The sequence below is a fragment of the Ambystoma mexicanum genome, chromosome 2q (genome assembly GCF_040938575.1).
Source record: "Ambystoma mexicanum isolate Mex_15411 chromosome 2q, UKY_AmexF1_1, whole genome shotgun sequence".
In the NCBI taxonomy this organism is placed as follows: Eukaryota; Metazoa; Chordata; class Amphibia; order Caudata; family Ambystomatidae; genus Ambystoma; species Ambystoma mexicanum.
In genome coordinates, this window is record NC_090924.1 from 343,976,609 (window position 1) to 343,998,726 (window position 22,118).

At 44.5% G+C, this 22,118-nt stretch overlaps 1 protein-coding gene across 2 annotated transcripts in view; it reads left to right on the plus strand.

The window, feature by feature from the left end:
- Window positions 1-22,118, plus strand: part of GRID2IP (Grid2 interacting protein) — an 837,949-nt gene that overhangs the window by 684,124 nt on the left and 131,707 nt on the right. For both annotated transcript variants that reach the window (XM_069647354.1, XM_069647355.1), the window contains 2 exons: window positions 3,083-3,180; window positions 21,511-21,631. In XM_069647354.1, the coding sequence (XP_069503455.1) occupies window positions 3,083-3,180; window positions 21,511-21,631 (219 nt within the window). The remainder of the gene's footprint in view (window positions 1-3,082; window positions 3,181-21,510; window positions 21,632-22,118) is intronic.

Consider the following 22,118-nt stretch of genomic DNA (forward strand, 5'->3'; position numbering starts at 1 on the left):
TATGTGTATGATATTGCAACTAAAGACCCATTGTTTTACGAATTCAGCAAGATTGTGGGTGCCCCTCCACTGAGAACATGCGTGGGTCAAATACCCTGTTCTATGGAATTTCTTCCACTCAGGAGGGTCTACAGCCACGTTTTAGATCACTGCACCCTTCACAGAGGAGACATATCCATTTGCATATCAGTCTTTGTCCAAACCACTTAGACAGTCCGGTAGCAAAATGCTAGGCAAATCTCCTCTGAGCAAGAGTACCATCACTAAGCCCAGACACGTGTTTCAGCCTTGTTGGGCCTCCTGAGTGAGGAGAAGCTGAGTCTCTCTAAGGGACAGATTGGTCTGGAATACCCTGGGTTACTTAGGATGAATCCCCAAGTTTTATAAATTACGGAAGTAGTAGTTAGGAAGTGTATTTGGAATTTAACCATTAACACATACAAACAGATTGACAATACCAGAAAACTGTACATAAATGTTGCCCCTACAGGTGCCATTTCCTCACCCACACTTGGAACAATGTATATACCTGCATTAAAAAATTAAGCTATCATCTTCATGAGTCTTCATCTAGAGCTATAGAAGGGTATATAAACTATCTCCTTGCGACATGGATGTCTCGAAAACCAAAAGAGAAAATATGCCTGTTCGCACCCACATATTATGTTTTAGACAATTTCTGAAGTAATGTACTCGTATGTGGCGCCAGTCAAGATTTCTTTTTTAATTTTTCATTTTCTGATTAAGTTCTCAAGGACCTTGTTCAGTTTAATATGTGTGCCCGTCTGTGTTGACATGTGTTTTGGGCATCAAGGCCCTTCTCAAAACCAGACTTAATCTTTACAGAACACGTCTCCTTCCAAATACATCACATTCTGTATCAATTACATTCATTGTGCATATGTAACCCCATTGTGTAACCAGACAGAAAGTTAGAGTTGGTATTGGGTCGGATTGGTTGGGAGTGAGAAAACAGCCCCGTACAATATTATTTGCGCATTACATTGCAAAGTCTTTTGTACATTTTAGTCAATTACTTTGTTTGGAGATATTAAAATCATTGAATTGATTACATTATGCTGATTGCGTGCTTAAATGTGAAATTGCCAAATAACACAATGGGGTTACATATGCACAACGAATGTAATCGATGCCCGAAACACGTGTCAACACAGACGGGCACACATATCAAACTGAACACGGTCCTTGAGACCTTAATCAAAAATTTAAAAAAGAAATCTTCACTCAAATTGAGTTTTGAAATTCTCTTGAGGTGCCTGGCACAACATATGAGTACATTACTTCAGAAATTCTTCTAAGAGCTGCCTTTACAAAAATAAAAAACATTGTATAAAAAGTCTACATCAGCATCATCATCATAGCATCCAAACATGCCCTGATATTTTTTTTAATAAAATGCGGTCTGAGCCATTTCTTCCTAAAATCCATATAATATCGACAGATAATTAAAAAATACATGAAATCTTCTTGTCTATCCAATCCACATGTACATATCCTACTTGAAGTCATCCTACTCATCCTAGCCCTTAGGGAAAGGACATTTAATCTTACCATTAGTATTATCCTATGGCACTCGTGAGATTTAATAGACCCTACAAAGGTCAGGACCTTTGGATGCATACCATGAAGACAGTAAAACTTTAGGGATGACATAGTATGAATTCTGTCCTGAGTTATATCCAACTGTATTTCAGCAGCCCTTTGTTTGAGCAGGGACTTACCCAGCCCCCAGCTTTCCATCAGAGCGATCCCACTAGTAAACCATGTTAGGGGGTCCTTAAGAGGTAAACAAGTTCTCTGTCCCATGGCTTTCTCCAAAATATAGCAAGAGTGCAGGAGCCCCTCTAATGAGAACGAACATGGGTCAAATACCCTGTTCTATAGAATGTATTCCACTCAGGAGGGTCTACCACCACGTTTTAGCTCACTGCACCCTTCACAGAGGAGAAATAACCAACCATTCGCATATCAGTCTGGTCCCACCCACTTAGGCAATCCATCAGCAAAATGCTAGGCGATTCTCCCCTGAACAAGAGTACCATCAGCAACCCCAAACACTAAGTTACCCAGGGTTATACAGATGTGGACCCCTTGCTCACTGTGGTCAGAGAGGCACAGCTTCACCTCACTGATGAGGGATAACTAGGCCGAAACACGTGTCTGGGGTTGCTGTTGGTACTCTTGTTCAGAGGAGACTTGCCTCGCATTTCGGTTCTGGACTGTCCGTGTGGGTGGGACCAGACTGATATGCAAATGGTTAATGATCCTCTGCGACGGGTACAGTGAGCGCTAAAAAGTGGTTGTAGACCCTCCTGAGGTGACAGCTTCCCATAGAACAGGTTTTTTGGCCGTGTTCGTTCTCGATAGCCGGGCTCCCAGTTCTTTTTTTTTAAGGACCCATTGCTCTTGTTTTTAATTGGAGCACTTTGGGCCCCTAGAAACACGGCAACTCGGAAGGCGATGCAGTGCTCCCTCTACACGGGGAGGTATACACGGGATACACTCTTCTTCAGACAGTTTTGCTCACACTGCTCCTGGCACTGTGTGCATGGTACCTTCAGAGTTACCATCCGGTGGCCCCAGACGTAACCTTTTCATAGCGTTGCTGCTGTGAAAAACCCAGCAGAATATGCTTTCAGCCAGCAGCTCGCACAGTTGTCAAGGGTCCCCGTGAATTGTTAGTACGGCTTGGTAATAATGTAACACAATGTGACTTGCCTTGCGCAGCACCAGCAGCCTTTTAGCAACACTTTTACAAGTGATCAAAATTGATCCCTACCACTAAAAGGGGGTCAATGTGAAACTGACGTGAATGCTGCACACATTTCCTTTCATAAGGGCAGGGGGCAGTGAATGTGGGTATTGTGTTTTAGAAAATGATCCACATTGCACGTCTCTTAAGTCCATAGTTAGGCCTCCTGAGTTGTAGAGCACGTTGGTCAGATGCCTACGATGGTCGTCGTGCCGGGATAATGGCAAGGGCTAATGTCAAATGCACGTCTCCTCAGTGTGGTCTGCTATTGTCTCAATGCATAACATACCCTGTCTCTTTTGCCTACAGGTCACAGGGAGACGGGAGAAGTCCCACCTCGACTGTCCTCCGGAGAGAGGCAAGCAGGCGACGGCACATCCCTTCCAGAGACACCAAACCCCAAAATGGTAGGAGTCTCCTGTATCACTCGCTTTCTGGCGAAGAGAGTAGAGGGGGCAATAGCAGAGCGCACCTGACAGCGGATCACGTGATAAGCCGAGGTGCACTGAACCGTGAGATGCTGAACAACCACAACTTGATGTTTCATTTAATAAGTGCATTTGGTTCATTGATAAAGTTTTTACATTTTAAATAAGAAAAACAATCAATTATTCACATCTATCTAATAAGAATAATGAAAGTGATATAAAATGACAAGAGATAAGTAGACCTAGCAATAATGCAAATTTGTCATGCTACCATATACAAGTGATATGAATATTCATACATTACCTATAATATATAACTCCACATATGTATTGTAAGGAACATTCATATTTCCAATATGGAACATTATAATAGGCACTCACTGCCACCATGAGTAGATGGTGGACCAAAATTGGTCCGAAGTAATGTTTGTTAACATACTTAACAAATCTACTATAGCTTTTATCGAAGTTCTTCAAAAGGCTAGGACAACCAGTAAGACTATGTCCTACTGTTTCAAGTTCACCGCTGCAGGGCCGGCATGACCTTTCCTGATGATGCCCTGCCATGTGCCCAGATACTCTTAAGTGAGAAGAATGTTCAGACGCAAATACAATATGTATCGGCAAAGAGTGAGTTCAAATCATTTTAGCGGATAGATGCCTGCAAAGCCAGGGCTAACACTTGTCTACAGAAAAAACGCATGTCTCTTTTTCTGTGAATGTTTTGACATGCTTTCACAGCGACCCCAATCTGCAGTTTTGAATGTAAGCTTTGTATGAACATCCTGACTACTTTCCTCAGTGGGAAAATCAATTCTGCGAAATCGTTGAATCCAACCTCCGGTGTGTTCGGATTGCACTCATAAACTCTCTCACGCACTCGATCAGGAGTTTAAGGAAAACACTCTCACTGCAGTGTTGTGTCGCACCGGAGTAAATCCTTCCGGGCGAATCTACCTTTATTGCTGCCCTGATCACGTGACGCAGGTCTCTCCTCGTTCAGGTGATCGGGCTGGTGGGACTACACCACAAATTCCATTGGCCTCGAGATGGAAAAAGACACTGCTCTCTAATTCGCTGGATGCCTGATTGTTAAGGTTGTAAATAATGTTAGTTGCAATGTGGCCAAACAAAGTTTCCTCAGATCCCATAGCCCAAATAATGTGGCAAATATTTTACAGCGCTGAATCTCCCAAGTCGCCAACAAAGGGGTTAACCCAAGTTCGCTTCTCAAGGCTTCAACAGGCACAGCACTAGAAAGGCCCAGCAATGATCCCCAAAATGATCACAACGTGCCTTAAAATCCCCGGCGACTATGATGTTGGATCTGGAACGATCAGACAACCATTCGAGCAGGAATTCCTCTGTGTAAGTTTGGATCACGGAAATCATGGTACCAACCGGAGGGAATTTGGGTGAATTGTCCGGAGAAAAAAAACAAATCTGAAAAGACCATTTTTTTTTCTTCCTCCCCATTTGACTGTAGATATATTTGCGGGGGGAGACCCCCACATCCCTGCTACCCCTCCACATGTTTTATTAACTTTAACCCCACCCCCCCACATATATATATGCAGTCAAATTGGGCATCCCATATTCAGTGTTTTCGGATTTGGTCTTCTTACCTGCAAACCTTTTGTATACTACCAGCCAGAGGATCATACAAATTAATCAAAAGGAGTTCATTGGATGGGTAAATTGGGTATAGGGCACCTGGCAGGACCCTGAAAAACCCAGGTGGGAATTCCTAGATAAACTAAACCAAAATTTCAGGGTGAGAGGTCAAACAATTCCAATCTAATACTGGAAAAAACAGTTAGGCCTTCATCAGGACGTGTGATGACCTTACAGGTGTTCCTGGGTTCTCTATCTAAGAACAAAAGAAATGGGGGATTGTCAGTGGAAACGTGACCTCAAATTAAGATGATAATTCAAAAAGCTCCCATAGGATGCTTAAGTAAAAGAAGGGGGGACTCCTTGGTGTAGGAGCCTAAACGCTTACCGGAGATTTATCTAGTGTAGGAGTAAACGAGAAAATCCATCACAGGTATAGATTTCTGGGGAGCACTGAGTGCGTCGTGGAGGGACATAAACTTGTACCTGTAACGACATTATTGGTACTCTGTAAGACTTCTAAACAGATAATGGTGCCATTTTGTAGTAAAATCAAATAGTAAAATCAAATTAAAACAAAAAAATGATTTTACTACCAAATGGCACCATTATCTGTTTAGAAGTCTTACAGAGTACCAATAATGTCGTTACAGGTACAAGTTTATGTCCCTCCACGACGCACTCAGTGCTCCCCAGAAATCTATACCTGTGATGGATTTTCTCGTTTACCCTTACACTGGATAAATCTCCGGTAAGCGTTTAGGCTCCTACACCAATGAGTCCCCCCTTCTTTTACTTAAGCATCCTATGGGAGCTTTTTGAATTATCATCTTAATTTGAGGTCACGTTTCCACTGACACTCCCCCATTTCTTTTGTTCTTAGATAGAGAACCCAGGACCACCTGTAAGGTCATCACACGTCCTGATGAAGGCCTGCTCACATAGCTGCACTGCACAGCTCCTTTAGGCCGAAACACTGTTGTGTCGACAATATCACCATTCAAACAATGCACATTGGAAGCATTGTTCATGTGTCTTTTGTATATATGTCCATTTAATGTGGGTGTATGTTTATCCTAGTGACTGCATAATTGAAATGACTCATCAAAAATAGCAGTTCCTCTTTGTTGTTGTTGCATTGAGATCCAGTTGTTGTCCACTGGATCATACTCATTTGTATTGTTGTGTCTTAATATTCCTGGGTGCTCTATCCCCACTAATACTATCCAGATGTTATTAAAATACATTTTGTGAAGAATGGAATGCAGTACGACTAACTGTTTTTTCCAGTATTAGATTGGAATTGTTTGACCTCTCACCCTGAAATTTTGGTTTAGTTTATCTCGTTCATTGGATGGGGCCAGAACCCCCTCCAGCACAGCGCATAATACATAAGGGGAGGCTTTGTTTTTCTTATATTCCTACAGCTTAATATGTGCTTTGGCCCCAATACATAGACCACCCACAGGATGTCCCTTATCAAGTAGGGTAGCAGCATGCCACACAACACCCTAGCCATCCACAGAACACCCCCCAGTAACTCCCCCCGAACCCTACAACCCGGTCTCTTGCAGTAAGAAAATGTCACTGGTTTCAAGAATAGAATGACCAGCATCATTTCCAAGAAAGGAGCGAAATCCTCCAGTATTCCATGAGAGTCAGCAGCAGACATCAATAAATACCTCATATCAAGACTGATGCGTTTCTATGGAAACCAGAATCCATCGCCCCTCCTCTCTCTAGTACTGTCGAATGTGCCTGTTACTAGTTGCAAATTCAACACATTAAGTCTTTGCGAGGCATGGCCAGCACCATTGTAATCTTTACAGGTTTCGCTTTTCTTAGATTGGGTACACTCCTTCACATGGTTGACCTGTGACATCTTCCTACAAACTATTAAGTCAAAACCCAATTTTAAAAGGGGTGGAAAATGAGAACAAATAAGTTCCACGATAGTAGGCGACAGAAATTCAATCAGAGCACAGTTACTGTTGTTCTCAAGGTCTGGTAACTCCACGTTGTCAATGTCCGATGTAGAAATTGACCTCAATGTAGGGACACAGTGAAGCAGTTTTAGAATCCTGCTACGATTTAGAAAAGGGCTGTAGGTAATTGTTCATTTATTTGAATCATCTTCCCCAACATTTGGTTCGGTCTGCTGGTCTCCTGAGTATTGTCTTCAGTCTCAAATTCCCTATCAGTGTTCATATGCATCGAGCGCCTGGTAGGGAGAGCCATTGCAAGGCCAATATGATTAGTGGGACTGTTCCCGTTCACACAGACAGAAGACGGGGGACAAGTCAGGGGGCAATTACCTTCATCATTAGATAAGGGACAAAAAGCAATCGTGTGTTGTTCGCGGAGATTCCCCCACCCTTCTCTACTCTTTATCAAGCAGTCCTCGATGGGTGTTATCTCGATTGACGTCCCAATTAGTTACAGGTTGAGCAGTCACCTTCTGTGCCAAAATGTACTGTTTGCCAGGGCTAAGACATAATATATCACCTTTACCAGTTTCTACCAGTGCCCCAGAATACTTCTTTACTTTATTCTTTTAAGCGTTAAGCTTGTTATCATCCATTTGGCGATTCATTTGTTTCTGCTTTTTATTGCGATTACGCAATTTTCTTCTGCGTCCACCGTATGTAGGCACAACTGGCCTATTATCCTCTGTATCGCCATGAGACGTCTCTACACGAGTCCGTGTCGGCAATGCGGCAATCACGCAGCGCGAGTTATCAACTTGCGGTGGAGTAGAAAATGAGGAAGGCCGCTGGGGGCAAGTAGAGATAGGAGTGGCGAAAGAGTCCCAATTCAAAACGACCGCTTCTTCAGTCATGTCTCCAGAGCCATTAGCCAATATAATGTCCACCACTCTGGCAATCGTGTTTTTAAGCTCCAATTGATCTTTTTCTAGGCTGGAACAGATGCCAAAAATGGCACCAGCTGTTAAAGTGATGGCATTCAGGTCGGCTGTATGGTTGTCAGATGTCTGGATAGACCAAGAGGAACTGAATTCAGACTCTAAATCGCTAGGTGGCGAGCTCTCAATATCACTTGCGATGCGCTCCAGGTCTGGTGAGGCTGACAAATTGGTGTCAATTTTGTTATCATATCCGTTAGAGTCCATAATACAGGCATTAATGGCAGGGACACCCATGCACTCACGTTGGGGAATAAGACATACATTTAGCAAGGAATTGTTTTCAATTACTGGGGAGAGAGCTTTACTATTGGTACGTGGTTCAATAATAATTATTGGAGAGACCCCGCCCTCGGTTTGTTCAGTTGTCGGTATTGTTACAAAATAGCCTGTGATCTTGAGTTGTTCTCCTGGGACTGTTTCCACCGTGTCCGTCCTTCTTATTACTAGGGCCTGAGTTGACAGCCACAATGTCTTCCAAAATCTGACTCTGATTCCTTTTATTGCAGCCCGTCTTGCTCCGGAGAGCAGACCAGCGCTGTTTAGAGGGCTTCCTAGGGGTCAGAAAAGAAAGTTCAAGAGGGATATTCAACGGGGAACTGGAATGGTCAAAGCTCACGTTGACTTGACCACAGTTAAGGCAGCAGAAAAGGGGAGGAAAGTACGAAAAAGTTGCAGCTACGGAATTACAGCAAACACTCACAGACCTAATCATACTACAGCACTAAGAGTGCACAGAAAACAAGCATCAACCAGCACTACATGGCACTACAGTTGAAAATGATCTCTTGGAACATCAGAGGGCTAAATAATCCCATCAAGGCGAAGAAAATCTGGGCCTACCTAGATCGGCATGCCCCCAATATCGTCATGCTGCAGGAGACACATGCCCTCGAACCCACCCACAAGCAAACAGCCTACAAGTGGGGAAAGAAACCGGTTTTATACTAACTATTCATCTCAAGCAAGGGACGTGATCACTCTTATACACAAGAACCTCGACTCCAGATTGGGTACCACCAACGTGGACCCAAAGGGAAGATATGTGATTGTGTCCGGCACAGTCAATAATTTACCGATCATTTTGGTGAACTCGTACGGCCCCAACCTAGATGACCCAGAATTCTATGTAAAGATTGCAGCACTGATCGGCCGAACCCCGGACATCCCTATTGTCTGGGGCGGAAACTTTAATACGATACTGGATCCATCTATAGACAGATCAGGCCTGAAACACCGGAACAGGTCCAAAGCCGCTAATGCCATTCTCCAAATAATGAAGCAATACAGTTTAATGGATATCTGGAGGGCAGCACGCCCGACACTTCAGGAATATACATACTACTCTTCTGTCCATGATGCCCACTCCCGCATTTACTTTTGGCTCGTATCAGAATCATGGACCATGGGGAGTTGCCAATTTACAATTTTACCGCAGACATGGTCGGACCACTCACCGGTGGTGCTGATAATAACCCGCAATGCTACAGACAAGCCCAGACCCACGTGGAGAATGCCCCCATCCGCACTACTGGATGGCTCCTATGCAGAAACTCTACGGATATATATTGAAACATTCCTCTCCGACAACGGAAACTCAGTACGCAAGTTTGCCACCGTCTGGGAAACATTTAAAGTGTGGCTATGGGCCATTATGATAGCAACAACGACCGGTACCCTGAAGTCCATAAGAGCAGACCTGCGAGAAATAGAAGCTGACCTGAGGAAAGTAGAAAATGAATACAGCGATACACACAACAGGGCCCTATTAGGCATCATAAAGGGCAACAGGCAAAAATTCTGTGAACTAGCGGAAAGGGAAACCCGATTCATCTATAAGACCGTCCAGGCAAGACGCTACGGCGAAGTGGACCACCCTGGCAGACTACTAGCCGGCCTAGTCAGGGGGGAACGCGACACACAACACATCAATGGTATCACGAGATCTGATGGCCACACAACCATCCGACAGGAGGAAATCAATGAAATATTCCATGAATATTACCAGGTGCTATACTCTAACAAGGACAGTGCTACGAAACAAGAGGTGGACAACTACCTGGCATGAACGAGGCTCCCTACTCTGGAAGATGAGTTTAGGGCCAAACTGAACAGCCCGATGACAATAGATCACTGAGACCAAAACTTCATTAGCTTCCGGCAAGGCCCCCGGTCCAGATGGGATAGGCACTGAACTCTTTAAAGCCTATAAAGACATACTTGCTCCCAGGCTGCTCAGGGTATGGGAATAGGCGTGTGAAACTGGTGGCCTGCCACTCTCCCTAACAGAAGTGGTAATCACAGTCCCAGCCAAGCCCGGCAAGCCCGCTAACGAACTGGCATCATACCGCCCATTATCTCTGATCAACTCCGACGCATAGATCTTTGCCAAAGCCTTGGCCAACAGATTGCCACCGCACATGCCCCATCTCGTGCACCCGGACCAGTCAGGATTCATCCCTGGAAGATCTATGTCCCTCAACCTCAGACGACTACTTGCCGCAATAGCACAGATCAACCCTGATCTACCGGCAGCAGCAATGATACTGGATGCATAAAAAGCCTTTGATTCTATCTCATGGAACTTTTTATTTGGAGTCATGCATCATATGGGACTAGGAGACAACTATTGCACATTTTTGAAATTACTTTATACAGACCCAGGAGCAAAGATTTGCACTAACCAGAACTATTCAAAAACAATTAAACAGGCTAGAGGCAGTAGACAGGGGTGCCTGTTCTCCCCAATTCTGTTTGTCCTCACAATCGAGCCCTTTGCTAGCAGAATTCGGAAGCACTACGGCCACAGGGGCATCCACATACATGGGCCCCCGCAAATAATATCCTTGTATGCAGACGATACCCTTATAACCTAAAATACCCTGAAGAAAATATACCGCCTATCCTAGAGAAAATTAGCTGTTTCACTCATCACTCCGGATATAAAATCAATACTGCTAAATCAGAACTATTCCCTCTCACTGGCAATACCCCCAAACCAGCCCAGCTACATGACATGAAATGGGCCGCAAACACAGTGAAATACTGCAGGGTTCAGATTGCTCGCACAAGCAAGGATCTGTATGAATTCAACCACTCACCCTACCTCAAAACTCTGGAACATAAATTGATGTTACGGGGAAAGCTCCCGATCTCCATGATGGGCCGAATCGCTGTTTTGAAGATGATTGTTGCAGCCAAACTACTATACCTCTTCACCACGATTCCGACATGGCCAGGCCGTAAATTCTTTCATTCAATGCGCAGCTTAGAAACAGGATTTGTTTGGGGAGGCAAAAACGGCAGGGCAAGATGGGAGCTGCTTACCGAACCATATCATCTGGGGGGCCTCGCAGCCCCCGACTTTGAACTATACTATTTGGCTGCCCAGGCTTGTGGTATAACGAAGACACGGTGCACTCGCATGTCGGGATAGAAAAACGATTGGCATCGCCAGCAGACATCAAATCCATGACAATATGCTCCCACAAAGCGGATCCCTGTCTGTTTGACCCAATGAGCACAACACTAGATGCTTGGAGGTGCAACAGATCAAGACTACACATTGAGAAACCATATAATCGCAACGTCTCACTATGGGGCACCCCAGACATACCCCCAACTATGGATTCCAACATCCAAGTGACATGGGACCCAGAGAAGACAATGAAAATGGGTGACCTGTTTCCGGTGGCAGATTTGTTACATTAAGTGAATTTAAAGAGAAGCTGGGGAACAACCCGATATGGACACTACTATACTTCCGGATGAGAGGCAGTACGACGACAGTGTTCGTCCTACCCAAAGGAACCAGAAACCGACGTATGCCCGGAACTGGTGATCCAAATCAACGGCAGGCGAAGTCTATTGTCAAGACTGTATTCGAAAATACAAAAGTCTGCCCCGATCAACCCCAAACTCGAGAACAATGGGAAAAAGACACAAAGTCGACCATCGATGAAGGAAAATGGCAAAGGATGTGCACCATGACCAAGGAATTGTCCCTCAACGCCAGGCTATGACTGATACAATACAAAATATGGAACAAATTACACTACACCCCCCATCATCTCACGAAATTCAACCCCCAAAAGATACAGTCGAGCCCTGGTTCTCTCGAAACTGGACTACTGTAACAGCCTCTATCTAAATCTGCCTGCCTCCACACTCCGCCCTCTGCAACTTATCCAGAACAGGACTGCGAGACTTGTCCTTGGCTTCAAGCCCAGGGACCGTATCTCTCCAGGACTGAAATCTCTACACTGGCTCCCAGTGGCTGCGAGGATTAAGTTCAAAACCCTCTGCATTGTCCACAAGGCCTTCTGGGGCCTGGGGCCTAAATACCTTCAACTCTCTCTTCCTAAATATCTTCCTTCTCGAGCTCTTCGCTCATCCGCCTCCAACTCCCTCAGGGTCAGCCGCTTCTCCAAGCAACAAGTTGGGGGTAGATCTCTCTGCGGCAGGGGCCTCCCTCTGGAACAGCTTTCCTCCCTCCCTGAAATTTGAGGAGAACCATCTCCGGTTCCGGAAGCACCTCAAAACCTTCCTCTTTGCTTCTGCTTTCTCTCCCCTGCTAATTCTTGACTGAAACTGCACCGAATCTGCAACTGGGCCATTCCCACTGATCTCGGTCCTTGGCCCTGCCACTCTCCACTTGTACTGCCTCCCTGGCAACCCCTGCACTGCCGGGACTGTCTCTGTATCCCTACATCCCCCTTCCCAGCACTTGTCTGCACTTACCTTGCACTTGCCACCAGATGGGGCTATTATTTATCTTTTTTTCTACCCTGTACTGCACTTTTGCCCCCTCCCTTTCCCCTTGCACTTTTCCCTTCCCCCTACCCATGCACTTGCGCGATCTGAATGGCACCTGGCCTAGTAGGATCGCTGCCTGTCTTCCCTATGTCCCCCTCCCTTGCCTCGTCGCACCTTGAAACACTTGTGTATAGGCGCGTTACAAATGCCATATCATATCAGATCATATACATTCTTCTCCAAAATGCTGCACACGGGAGGTGGACACGATACACATGTTCTGGCACTGCCCCCCAATCGCTGAGTTCTGGAAAGTCACAGCAAAAACATTAACAAAAATGCTAAACCTAGAACCAGCTCTTCACCCTCTAAAGTACCTGCTAGGAGATCTCGGCAAGGCTAATATAAAAATACGACGGCTATTCAACATCAGATGCATAATCGACAAAAAATGCATATTATTAAAATGGAAGGCAAAAGACCCGCCAACGCTGCGCCAATGGCTCGCAGAGATGTCCTGGGTCAACGAGAATGAAGTCGAGTATGCACAAACTGTAGTACCAACCTTCAGACCAAAAGACATTTGCGCTCCCTTTCGAATGTTCGGGGGGGGGGGAGAGGGGGTGGGGGCTTACCCTGACTCTACACCTACGGATACCACTACATAAACTGTTGAAGGGAAAGATACGGCAGACGATAGCTACTTCTAAAAACATGAACTGTGAGACTACGATGGAAATATATATCTGAATTACCATATTCATGAGCTCTACTAAATGTACTAAAACGCTGCTGTGCGCTGTATGATGTTGCTGCAAATTAAAATAAAGTTTAAAAAAAAAAAACAAAAGAAAGTTCAGCCGGCGTTCAGGTGTGTGTCTCAAATTAGCAATATGGGCCGAAACAGACAGTTTAGATGTCAGTAATCAAATCAACTGACCAGGATCGCTGGCGTATATCAAAGCTGTATAACCATAGAGTCGAAGACCACGTAATTGCGCATTTACTCGTGCTAGTCACTCACAATAATGAAAATTGTGTGATAAAATACTCCAGTATTTGCTTTCCATACACTTGCCGCCACTTCTGCAGGTTTGCAAGCACTCCCCAGGTACTAGCAGCGCAAAGCAGAGCATATGCTAGTTGGTAGTAAACCACAAGACTGCAACTAATTAACCTTGATTCTCCAAAGAAGAGAAGGTTGTCAGCCAATTTCAGCCACACAACAGTCAGAAACAAAAGAGGAGCAGGGCCAGAGCTAGTCTTTAGCCAGAACAGGTGATAGAGGTGTGTGGTAACATGCGCTTACCGTCCTCAGTACCGCTTGCGGGCTCTGCAGTTCTTAAGGCACCTTTGGCATCAGACAGCCCTCTGCAGCAGACAGAGGGTGAGGAAGCTTATACTTAATATTCAGCACCGATGCTCAGTGCCGGTCCAACTGCCCCCTTGCTGCTTACTTGCCGAAGAAAGGTGCACCACTTTCGATCAACTCTACTTTACACCTGCCCCCCACCAGCAAACAAGTTCCAGCTCCTGAAGCTCCTGAGAGTGGGATGTTAGAGAAAAGGACCTAAATCCGTCTGCACAAGGGCCGTCAAGCTGCACTGCCACCAGCGTTTGTAAGCCGCTTCCGGCAACTCAGTCACCATCGCTATCATTACTGCAAAAGGGATACATACAATGAGATGGGACAGTTTGGGGTAGTGACTAGCCAGGCAAAAGTGGGAGGGAAGGTCAAATCTAAATGTACAAAGCCCAAATTTCATAATACCCCAAATGTTGCTTTCCACAGAGGCCATATAAAACATTGGGATGGCCAGGGGCAACATGGTCTTCAAGTAGCGTGGTACACCGGAAACGTGGTGGTGGCCTTGTGCGTCATGACCAGCATGGCACTCTAGGATTTCTGGGACTTCAGATTGCCCGGGGAGCATATTTCATCACGGTATTCAGGGCTAGTAGGCCCGCTTCATGGTGTAGGACTTGAGCATCACTCTGACATTGGCGTTGTCTTGAGTTAGGTGTTCACATAAAGCTGAGGTTTGGGAGAATATGCACCTACTGAAATAGCTACCACGCTGATTGTTTTCCTTTTCTGCAGGCACCAGCATAAAGCATTCTTCTGATCTGCGATGGGCATTGACTGGCCTGCTATGTTTCTCACAGTGCTTGGCACACTATTAAATTATCCAGTAACAAGCGTCTGAGCTGAGGGACGAACAAGTGACTCAAAACCATATGCAAGTTCCCCGTTCCTTTTTATTTTGTACCAACAAATCAGAGATCATAGTATTACTGAGCCCACTGGACGGTGTTATGGTTTTTGGGAACACCGCCCTGGTTTTCTTTAGGTCTGTTGTCCTCAGTCCTTCTCTCTCGCCCCTCGTTTAGGTCTGTATTTTTGGCAGCCGTATTTGTAAGTTATAGTGCCTTGCACTTCTTGCTTGCCCATCGCTGTGTATTGTTTTTGGTCTTCGCTGAAGTCGTCACGGTCAAACCTGCACACTTAGGTTCTTTGAGGAGAATCGGGCAGAGGGAAAATGGACAGGTGGCTAGACCCAAGAGGATTATTATCCCCACTCCCCAACCGGTGACAATAGGCGATCTTGACTTTCAGGACCGACTGCTCAATCTTTTTTGGGGCCACACATCTAGAGTTGGTCCTTACTCACCTTCCATTCTTCCTCCTTCCTCTGCTCTTTCTGTCCCCTCGTTTCTTCCTCTGCACACTCTTGCTTCTCGCCTTTCCTCCCCTTTCTCTCGTGTGCCCCTCCTCTCCTTTGTCTCTCCCCTTCGCTTGACCTCTCCTCCATTCTCTCTTTTCCCCTCTCCTCTCCTTCAATTCCTCACCTCCATTCTCTCCCAGTTCCCCCTTTGCCTACTCTTCGCTTCTTTCTCTCTTCCTCCTCCACTCCACCTCTTCTCTATTCTCTCCCTTTCCTCTCTTCACACCACCATGCTGTCTCTCCTTCTCTTCTCTTTCTCCTATTTTATCTCCCCTCCCCCATTGTTTTCTCAGTACTCCACCTCCTAACACCCGCACTTGCCTTTTTGCTGCTGCTTGTTTTTTTATATTAGCTCTTGTTTTTTTATACGTATGCATGATCCTGGATTGTGAGCGTGAGATGTGTGTTAATAAAATGTCCCCAAATTTCGAAATAAATCTGTTTAAAAAAATGCGGTCATTTCCCCATTCGTTATTTTAAATTCGATCATTTCTGCGGATACCGTTGTGATCGGGGATGGGGAGTGGATAGGCGTTGAACGAACTATATAATCTTGCCAAAGTAATAAGAAAGCAGAGTGCCATTTTATTTTTATTTAGCCCGTTCCCTTTGAGGCACTCCTGATTTCCCAACTGCAGTTTCTCCCAGGTTTCATTTCACCCTGACACCCACGGGCCCCCAGGTTTGGAGAGGAGCAGCCCTGGGGCAAACAGATATACACTGACTCATGGACCAGTCCCCGAGAGCAGAATAGTGTATTACAATCTGTTATAAAAGGGTTATGCCAGGGATAACAGCTGTGTCTACGCTCCAGGGTATTTTGCACATTTTTCAGGCTCTGTGTGGGCACAGAACGGGATGACCTTTCCAGCAGTGCATGCCCGCTTGGCCTGCCAACAGGGCTCGGCTTTATGCCAGCATGATATGTTCACGCTGGCATTATAGGAAAGGAATCTGCACCTTTTCAGCGCCTGCTAACATCAGGCGGCTTCCACAGGAATCCGTTATGACGCAGAAATGGCAAGCGGCATTTACTCTTTGGCAAAACGAAGTGCCAAAAAGGTGTTACTCCAATTTCACCTATTTTAACATTTTTATTGTTGCAATAAATCTTGCAAATGTGGAAAATTGATTGCATAGAGTGGACCCAAGTGCACATAAATGCAAACGTTGGGGATCCACTCTATGCAATTACCACTTTTAAGAAATGAGCCCCCACAGATCTATGCATTTGTTGTAATGCGAATCAAAAAAGAATTTCAGTATTGAATTTTTCCAAAAATGGAACGGCCTGCTTTCTCGGGTGTTTGTTCCGTCAAGCCTTCATATGACCATAGAAAGAAATGCAGCATTATTTATTGCTGAATGGCTGCTATCAGGATATCAAAATGTCAGGGATGATGACTGAGAGCTGACGTGGCAGATGAAGCAGCACAATCACCAACAATGATGAGCTTCAAGGCGCTACTTCAACTATAAAACATACACATAAGTACACTCCCATGGACCTTGTAATGACAATCATCAAAGATGAAGCCGTAGTTGGAAAGCAAAAATATATTTCTGTCACCAACTTTTGACTCCTTGACAAACAAATGTTGCTTTAGTCTCACCTCACAAATTGCTAAGTGTGGAATATCCCAAATCTTTACGGACACAGTTATCTGTGGAGAGGCACTGGCACTGACCAAAGGATGGCATCATTGTGAGCGTGGCGCAAGGACTTAAGGGAATAGGGCTGACAGGGGCCATACGCAGAGCATGTAGTACCACTGTGTTGTGATATTCAACAAGACGTAGGTTGTTTATAAGGCATGTCCGTCTGTGCCGTTGAGTAGTGAAGGTATTGGCAGCATAGGTAGAATCAAGGACAGCTGTATGTACATTCTTCCCATTGAGACACTGATTATTATTGTTAATATTATAAGGGTATTCATTGAGTGTGGACCTAGCTTCGGGAAGCAACGGAGCACTTTACAATCATAGGAGTAAGAAACCGGTGAGGGAAAAAGAGAAACAAGGGAGTGAGAAGCTAACAGGGGATTGTGAGGGCAGGTAGTTTCGCAGCAGGGGATCTACAGGCAACTCGGCAAGGAAACAGTGGTGAACAGATAACCCAGTTTCAGGTAGGGTGGGGAGTGTAGGGTGTGTTGGCGTAAGTGTTAGGGAAGAGCCATTCCTTGAAGAGGAGGGTCTTGACCTCCTTCCTGAACTGTAGAAGTGATGGGGCGAGTCTGATGTTGACAGGCAGGAGGTTCTAGAGTCTTGGGGCATAGTCAGGGAAGGCCTATCTTCTGGCTCCTTCCTGCTACAGTGCAGTTCAAGTCTGCACATTTCCTTGCTTCTGGTGAATCGCAGCATCCGGAGATGCTGAGTTACTCAGTGAGGTAGCTTGGGGACTTCAGGGTGACAGCCTTGCAGAAGATGCAGCAGGATTTGACGATGATACATGCTTGCAGCCGGAGTCAGTACAGTTCGATGTGGGTCGGGTGATGGGATCAAATTTGCAGCTTCATGAAGTATTTTATACATTAGGGCTATATAATGGTCAGCAGCCATCACAACACGAATCTGTAAGAAGCTTACTTCTGTGGTTTATGTTGTTGAAAGATGTGAACTTTGACGGAACTTTCATAGGATACATTTCTTCGGAAGTGATATTCCAGGGCTTTGACTGGCAGCGGTCAGCCAAATGCATCTTGGTTCCCTGAAGCTAGGTCGGTGGACTCTTTCATTGTCAGTAAAAGCACTGTTTTCTCTTGCTCATTAATGCAGACTTTTTGTAAACATGGATATACGCAGGGTAATACTTGAGTACTTATCTCTGTGTAGAACACAGCCTAAAAGATGGACATATGCCCCAAATCCTCCCAGAGCGCCTTCTCTGACCAATGCACTATTCTGGTGGGTCAGGGTGCTGGTACTTGACTGATATATTGTTTCTGTTAGTTTCTGATTGTGTGCAGCATTGAGGTTTGTGCACCTGTGCAGATATGCTAATCCTTGCCTCATGTCAAGAAAGTGATATTGTGGTTCCTGAACCAATCCCATAATGTTATCGCTTTTTCATAATTGGCTGCCTGGCTTTAAGGGCGTCCAATGAGAGTGCTGGCATCATGGGATGAATTACCTGCTAGAAACCCATCTTCTGAGGAAGCTGGTGCATGCTTTGATGATCCCCCATTCCCTGCTGACCCTCTCTGCCTCCCCTCAAGCTCATGAAGTCCCCCGCCCCCTCTACCTCCCTTCACTCATTCAAATCACCCATGTTCAGAAAGTAAATTTACCTGACTGACACAACTCCTAGATTCTCATCTCCTTCTTTGTACTTGTTTGTCCACGGATATGGAAAACAGAATCTGTGAGCTCCCTTTCCCTGTCCGTGGCAGCCATCTTGTATGTTTTTTTTAAACTGGATAAAGGGCTTGCGTTCTCCACATGAACTTGCATTTGTGTAAATAATGAAGGCCAGTCACACCTCAAATGTTAAATGCAATACTAATGGGTATGATCCCCTCGGAAGCGGGCTGTGCTGTTGGTAAAGACACGTTGCTCTCATTAAAGGCCTTCACTATGATTTGTCTTGTCAGCTAGGCCGCAGGCTCCTGTACGACCGACTGCTTCTGGATTTATCGCCTTATTAGGGAGAGTTCTGCAAATTGATTTGGCAGATTTATTCTGGACATGCCGGTGACGTGCTGATAACGTGCATGAGTTAAGCGATTATGAGGAACAAAACATAAAGAATAACATTTCACATCGAATTGTGTTTAATTTATGGCACCTTTAAAAATCCCCAATGAGCAGGACAATTTAAGATATGGCTCACTAGATTAGGATTTTCCTGGCTTGTGCGATGGATTTTGGATCGCAAGCGCCTTTGGATCAGAAGGAAATAAATGGAACGGTGGTGCTCCGTGAGGGTGAGTTTACACCGTTAGATGGATTTCTCCTGAATCCTATTGTTGCATTTGAATGTGAAGTCAAAACTAAACCACAGAAGATGGACTGGAAAGCGTGCATGGAAGGGATGTATGGCACTCGGAAATTATGTAGAAAACGGAAAGAACAAGCAGAAAAAATACTGTTGGGAGAAGGATTGGGGGAGATGACAGACATTGCGGTGTGAGGGAATTACCCATATTTAACATTAGCGTTGAAACTCAGCAAAGGGTGAAGTCAGTACATAAGGATATGAGGATTATTCAACACATCTGTCATGTGATTTTAATTATAGGCATTTTAAAACACATCGTTGTTTTTTATCTGCAAAGTTATTTCACATTTACAGATGTGTGTGTTATTTCACATTTACAGATGTGTGTGTCTATATATATGTATATATATATATATATATTTATATATATTCCAAAAACTGTTCTCAAATTGTGCTCTAAACCTCTGTCAGCGGGTGCTCATGTGGGTATGAGAAAACCCAACATGTACAACATAAAGTGCTGTAAAAATGCGGGAAGTGCCTAAGGGTATGACACAAAACCACAATACAGCCTGAAACACAAGCACTCAATCCCAGAGCAATGCGCTAAAATGTAACTTTTATTTTATAAAAAACATTTAAAACTGTACAAGTCAGCATGGACTTACAAACATGTTGCTGTGCTGCCAAGCTGCTGTTCTTAATGCTACGCATTCCGTCCCTACTCAAGGACTTCTTCAGGTCAGTCTTACAGCCTAAGGCTATCGGGCCGTTTATATATTGTTCAAACAGGAAGTGAAAGTACAATTCATCTGATCATGTGATCTGTTAGTGATACAATTAACTATGGCTAAAATAGAATGAAATAGAAATGTGAACGAGTGATTGTAATTGCAAATCCAGTGAGAAGTAAAATTAATTTGAGCTTCAGCCAGTCAATAATGACTAGTAAAAGATGGCCGCTCGATTTTAGCCATAGTTAATGGTATCACTAACAGATCACATGATCGGATGAATTGTACTTTCACTTCCTGTTTTAACAATATATAAACGGCCCAATAGCCTTCGGCTGTAAGATTGGCTTACACAGTGGTGGCTCGAGTTATGGTTGCTTAGCTTACCATAACTGGCAAATTTCTGGGATTTTTCGGTTTTACTTGTAAGCATAGTATAGATAGGTTGTTGTTAGTGCAAAGTAACTAACATTCCTGTAACAAAAGTGTTTGCACTGAAGTTGCTAGGTTGTTCTTAGGACAACTGTAGCATAACGTCCCTTCACCAACGTGTTTTCACTGAAGTTGACAGGTTTTTAGTAGGCCACTGTAACGAGACCCTTCCTGTAGCAGAGTTTTTTTTTTTAATAAAGGGGATAGGTTTGTAGTAGTGCAACTTAACCATAACGTCCCTTTAACAATGTTTTTTGTTAGTGAATACAAATATATATATATACACATAATATATTTTCACTGAAAAAACGTAAAGTGCAGTTAAGTTGACCATATTTAATGCAACACAACCCTTGAAGTTCTGCAGATGTGGGAAGTCATGACCAGCGTAACTCACTGTGCTCCTCTACAGTCATAAGTGCAATTTTATTTGCAAAATTTCAGCCAAATCCGTTATATGGGTCAAAAGTTATTAGCAATTTATTTTTCAGGTTTCCTATATCCTTAACTTCCATTTCCATGGTGAGCTGGGAATGGAAGGTCACCTGCACACCGCTCTGGTAGTTACATCGATGTGATAGACAGGGGGTCTTTCGAGGCTTGGTAAGTTATGTCCCAAACTGATTACATCATATGACAACCTCTCAGCCAATGGTGTTGCTGCCAGCCTGATTAGGGGATGAAAAGGAAGCAAGATGACAGCTCAACCCATACATCCCTGCAAACTATGCAGTGTGGCAAACTGCACAGGTTCAAGGGCCCAACAAGCTGGAAATGACTGGTTCACTGGACAGCATTCAAATATTTACATTAAGGTTATAGTTTTTGAGACCCTGTTAAATATATCCCGAACTGGTCACATGACAATGCCACATGTCAACGTCTCAGCCAATCCCATTGCTGCTAGACTGTGTCAGGAAATAAAACGGGAGCAAGATGGCCACTTGATCCAAGTAGCCCTACAAACAATGCATCAGGGCAAACTGGGCACCAGAAGGAACCTGGCAAGTAGGAAGTAGCCGTTTCCCCACACAGCGCTCGCACAATTATAGCGAGGTGAGGGTCAGAAGGTCTTTTGGACAACGTAATGTGACAACCTCTCAAGCACTCCCATTATAAAATACCCAGAAAATAAATCCCAATGGAAGTTGTCTTGGCTTGTGCAAATTCTACCTTTTTCTTCTACAGATGTCAGCTGTCTACGCAGAGCTGGAGAACCGCTTCACCAACAATTCATCCAGGAAGAAGGAGTACTCTACCCTGCAAGAGACCAACTCTGCATCAGGAGCAGACTTCATGAAAAACGCAGGTACAGGTAGCCCATCACACATGCGTCCACACTTTATTTCTGTTACGCACAACTTGTTCAGTAGCCTAAGGCATTTTTTCAAAATTATATAGAATTTCACACTAAAAACCGAGACATGTGCCAATCTATTGGAAGGGTTAAGTCTACTTTTAGGAACCTGTTATATTGAGAGCTGTGATTCATGGAGAAGATGAGTTGCAGTAGGAGTAATTGTGGTCTGGTGGGCCAAGGATAGCACTTGTTGGTAAAGGGTTAGTCTGTTCCTAACATGTATGTTTTAGGGGGTTCCTGTGTGGTTGAAAAGGTAGACAGGGGGTTTGAAATCAGGAATTGTGTCTGGTCCCAGCTCAGATGCATATGCTTTGTGTGCTCTTGTAAAAGTCACCTTCCTCACTATACTCAAGTTATTAAGATGAAGGTTGTAGTTACTAGGCCCTGGGATTTTCCACACCACATGTTTAAAATCTATATCACACCATTTACAATA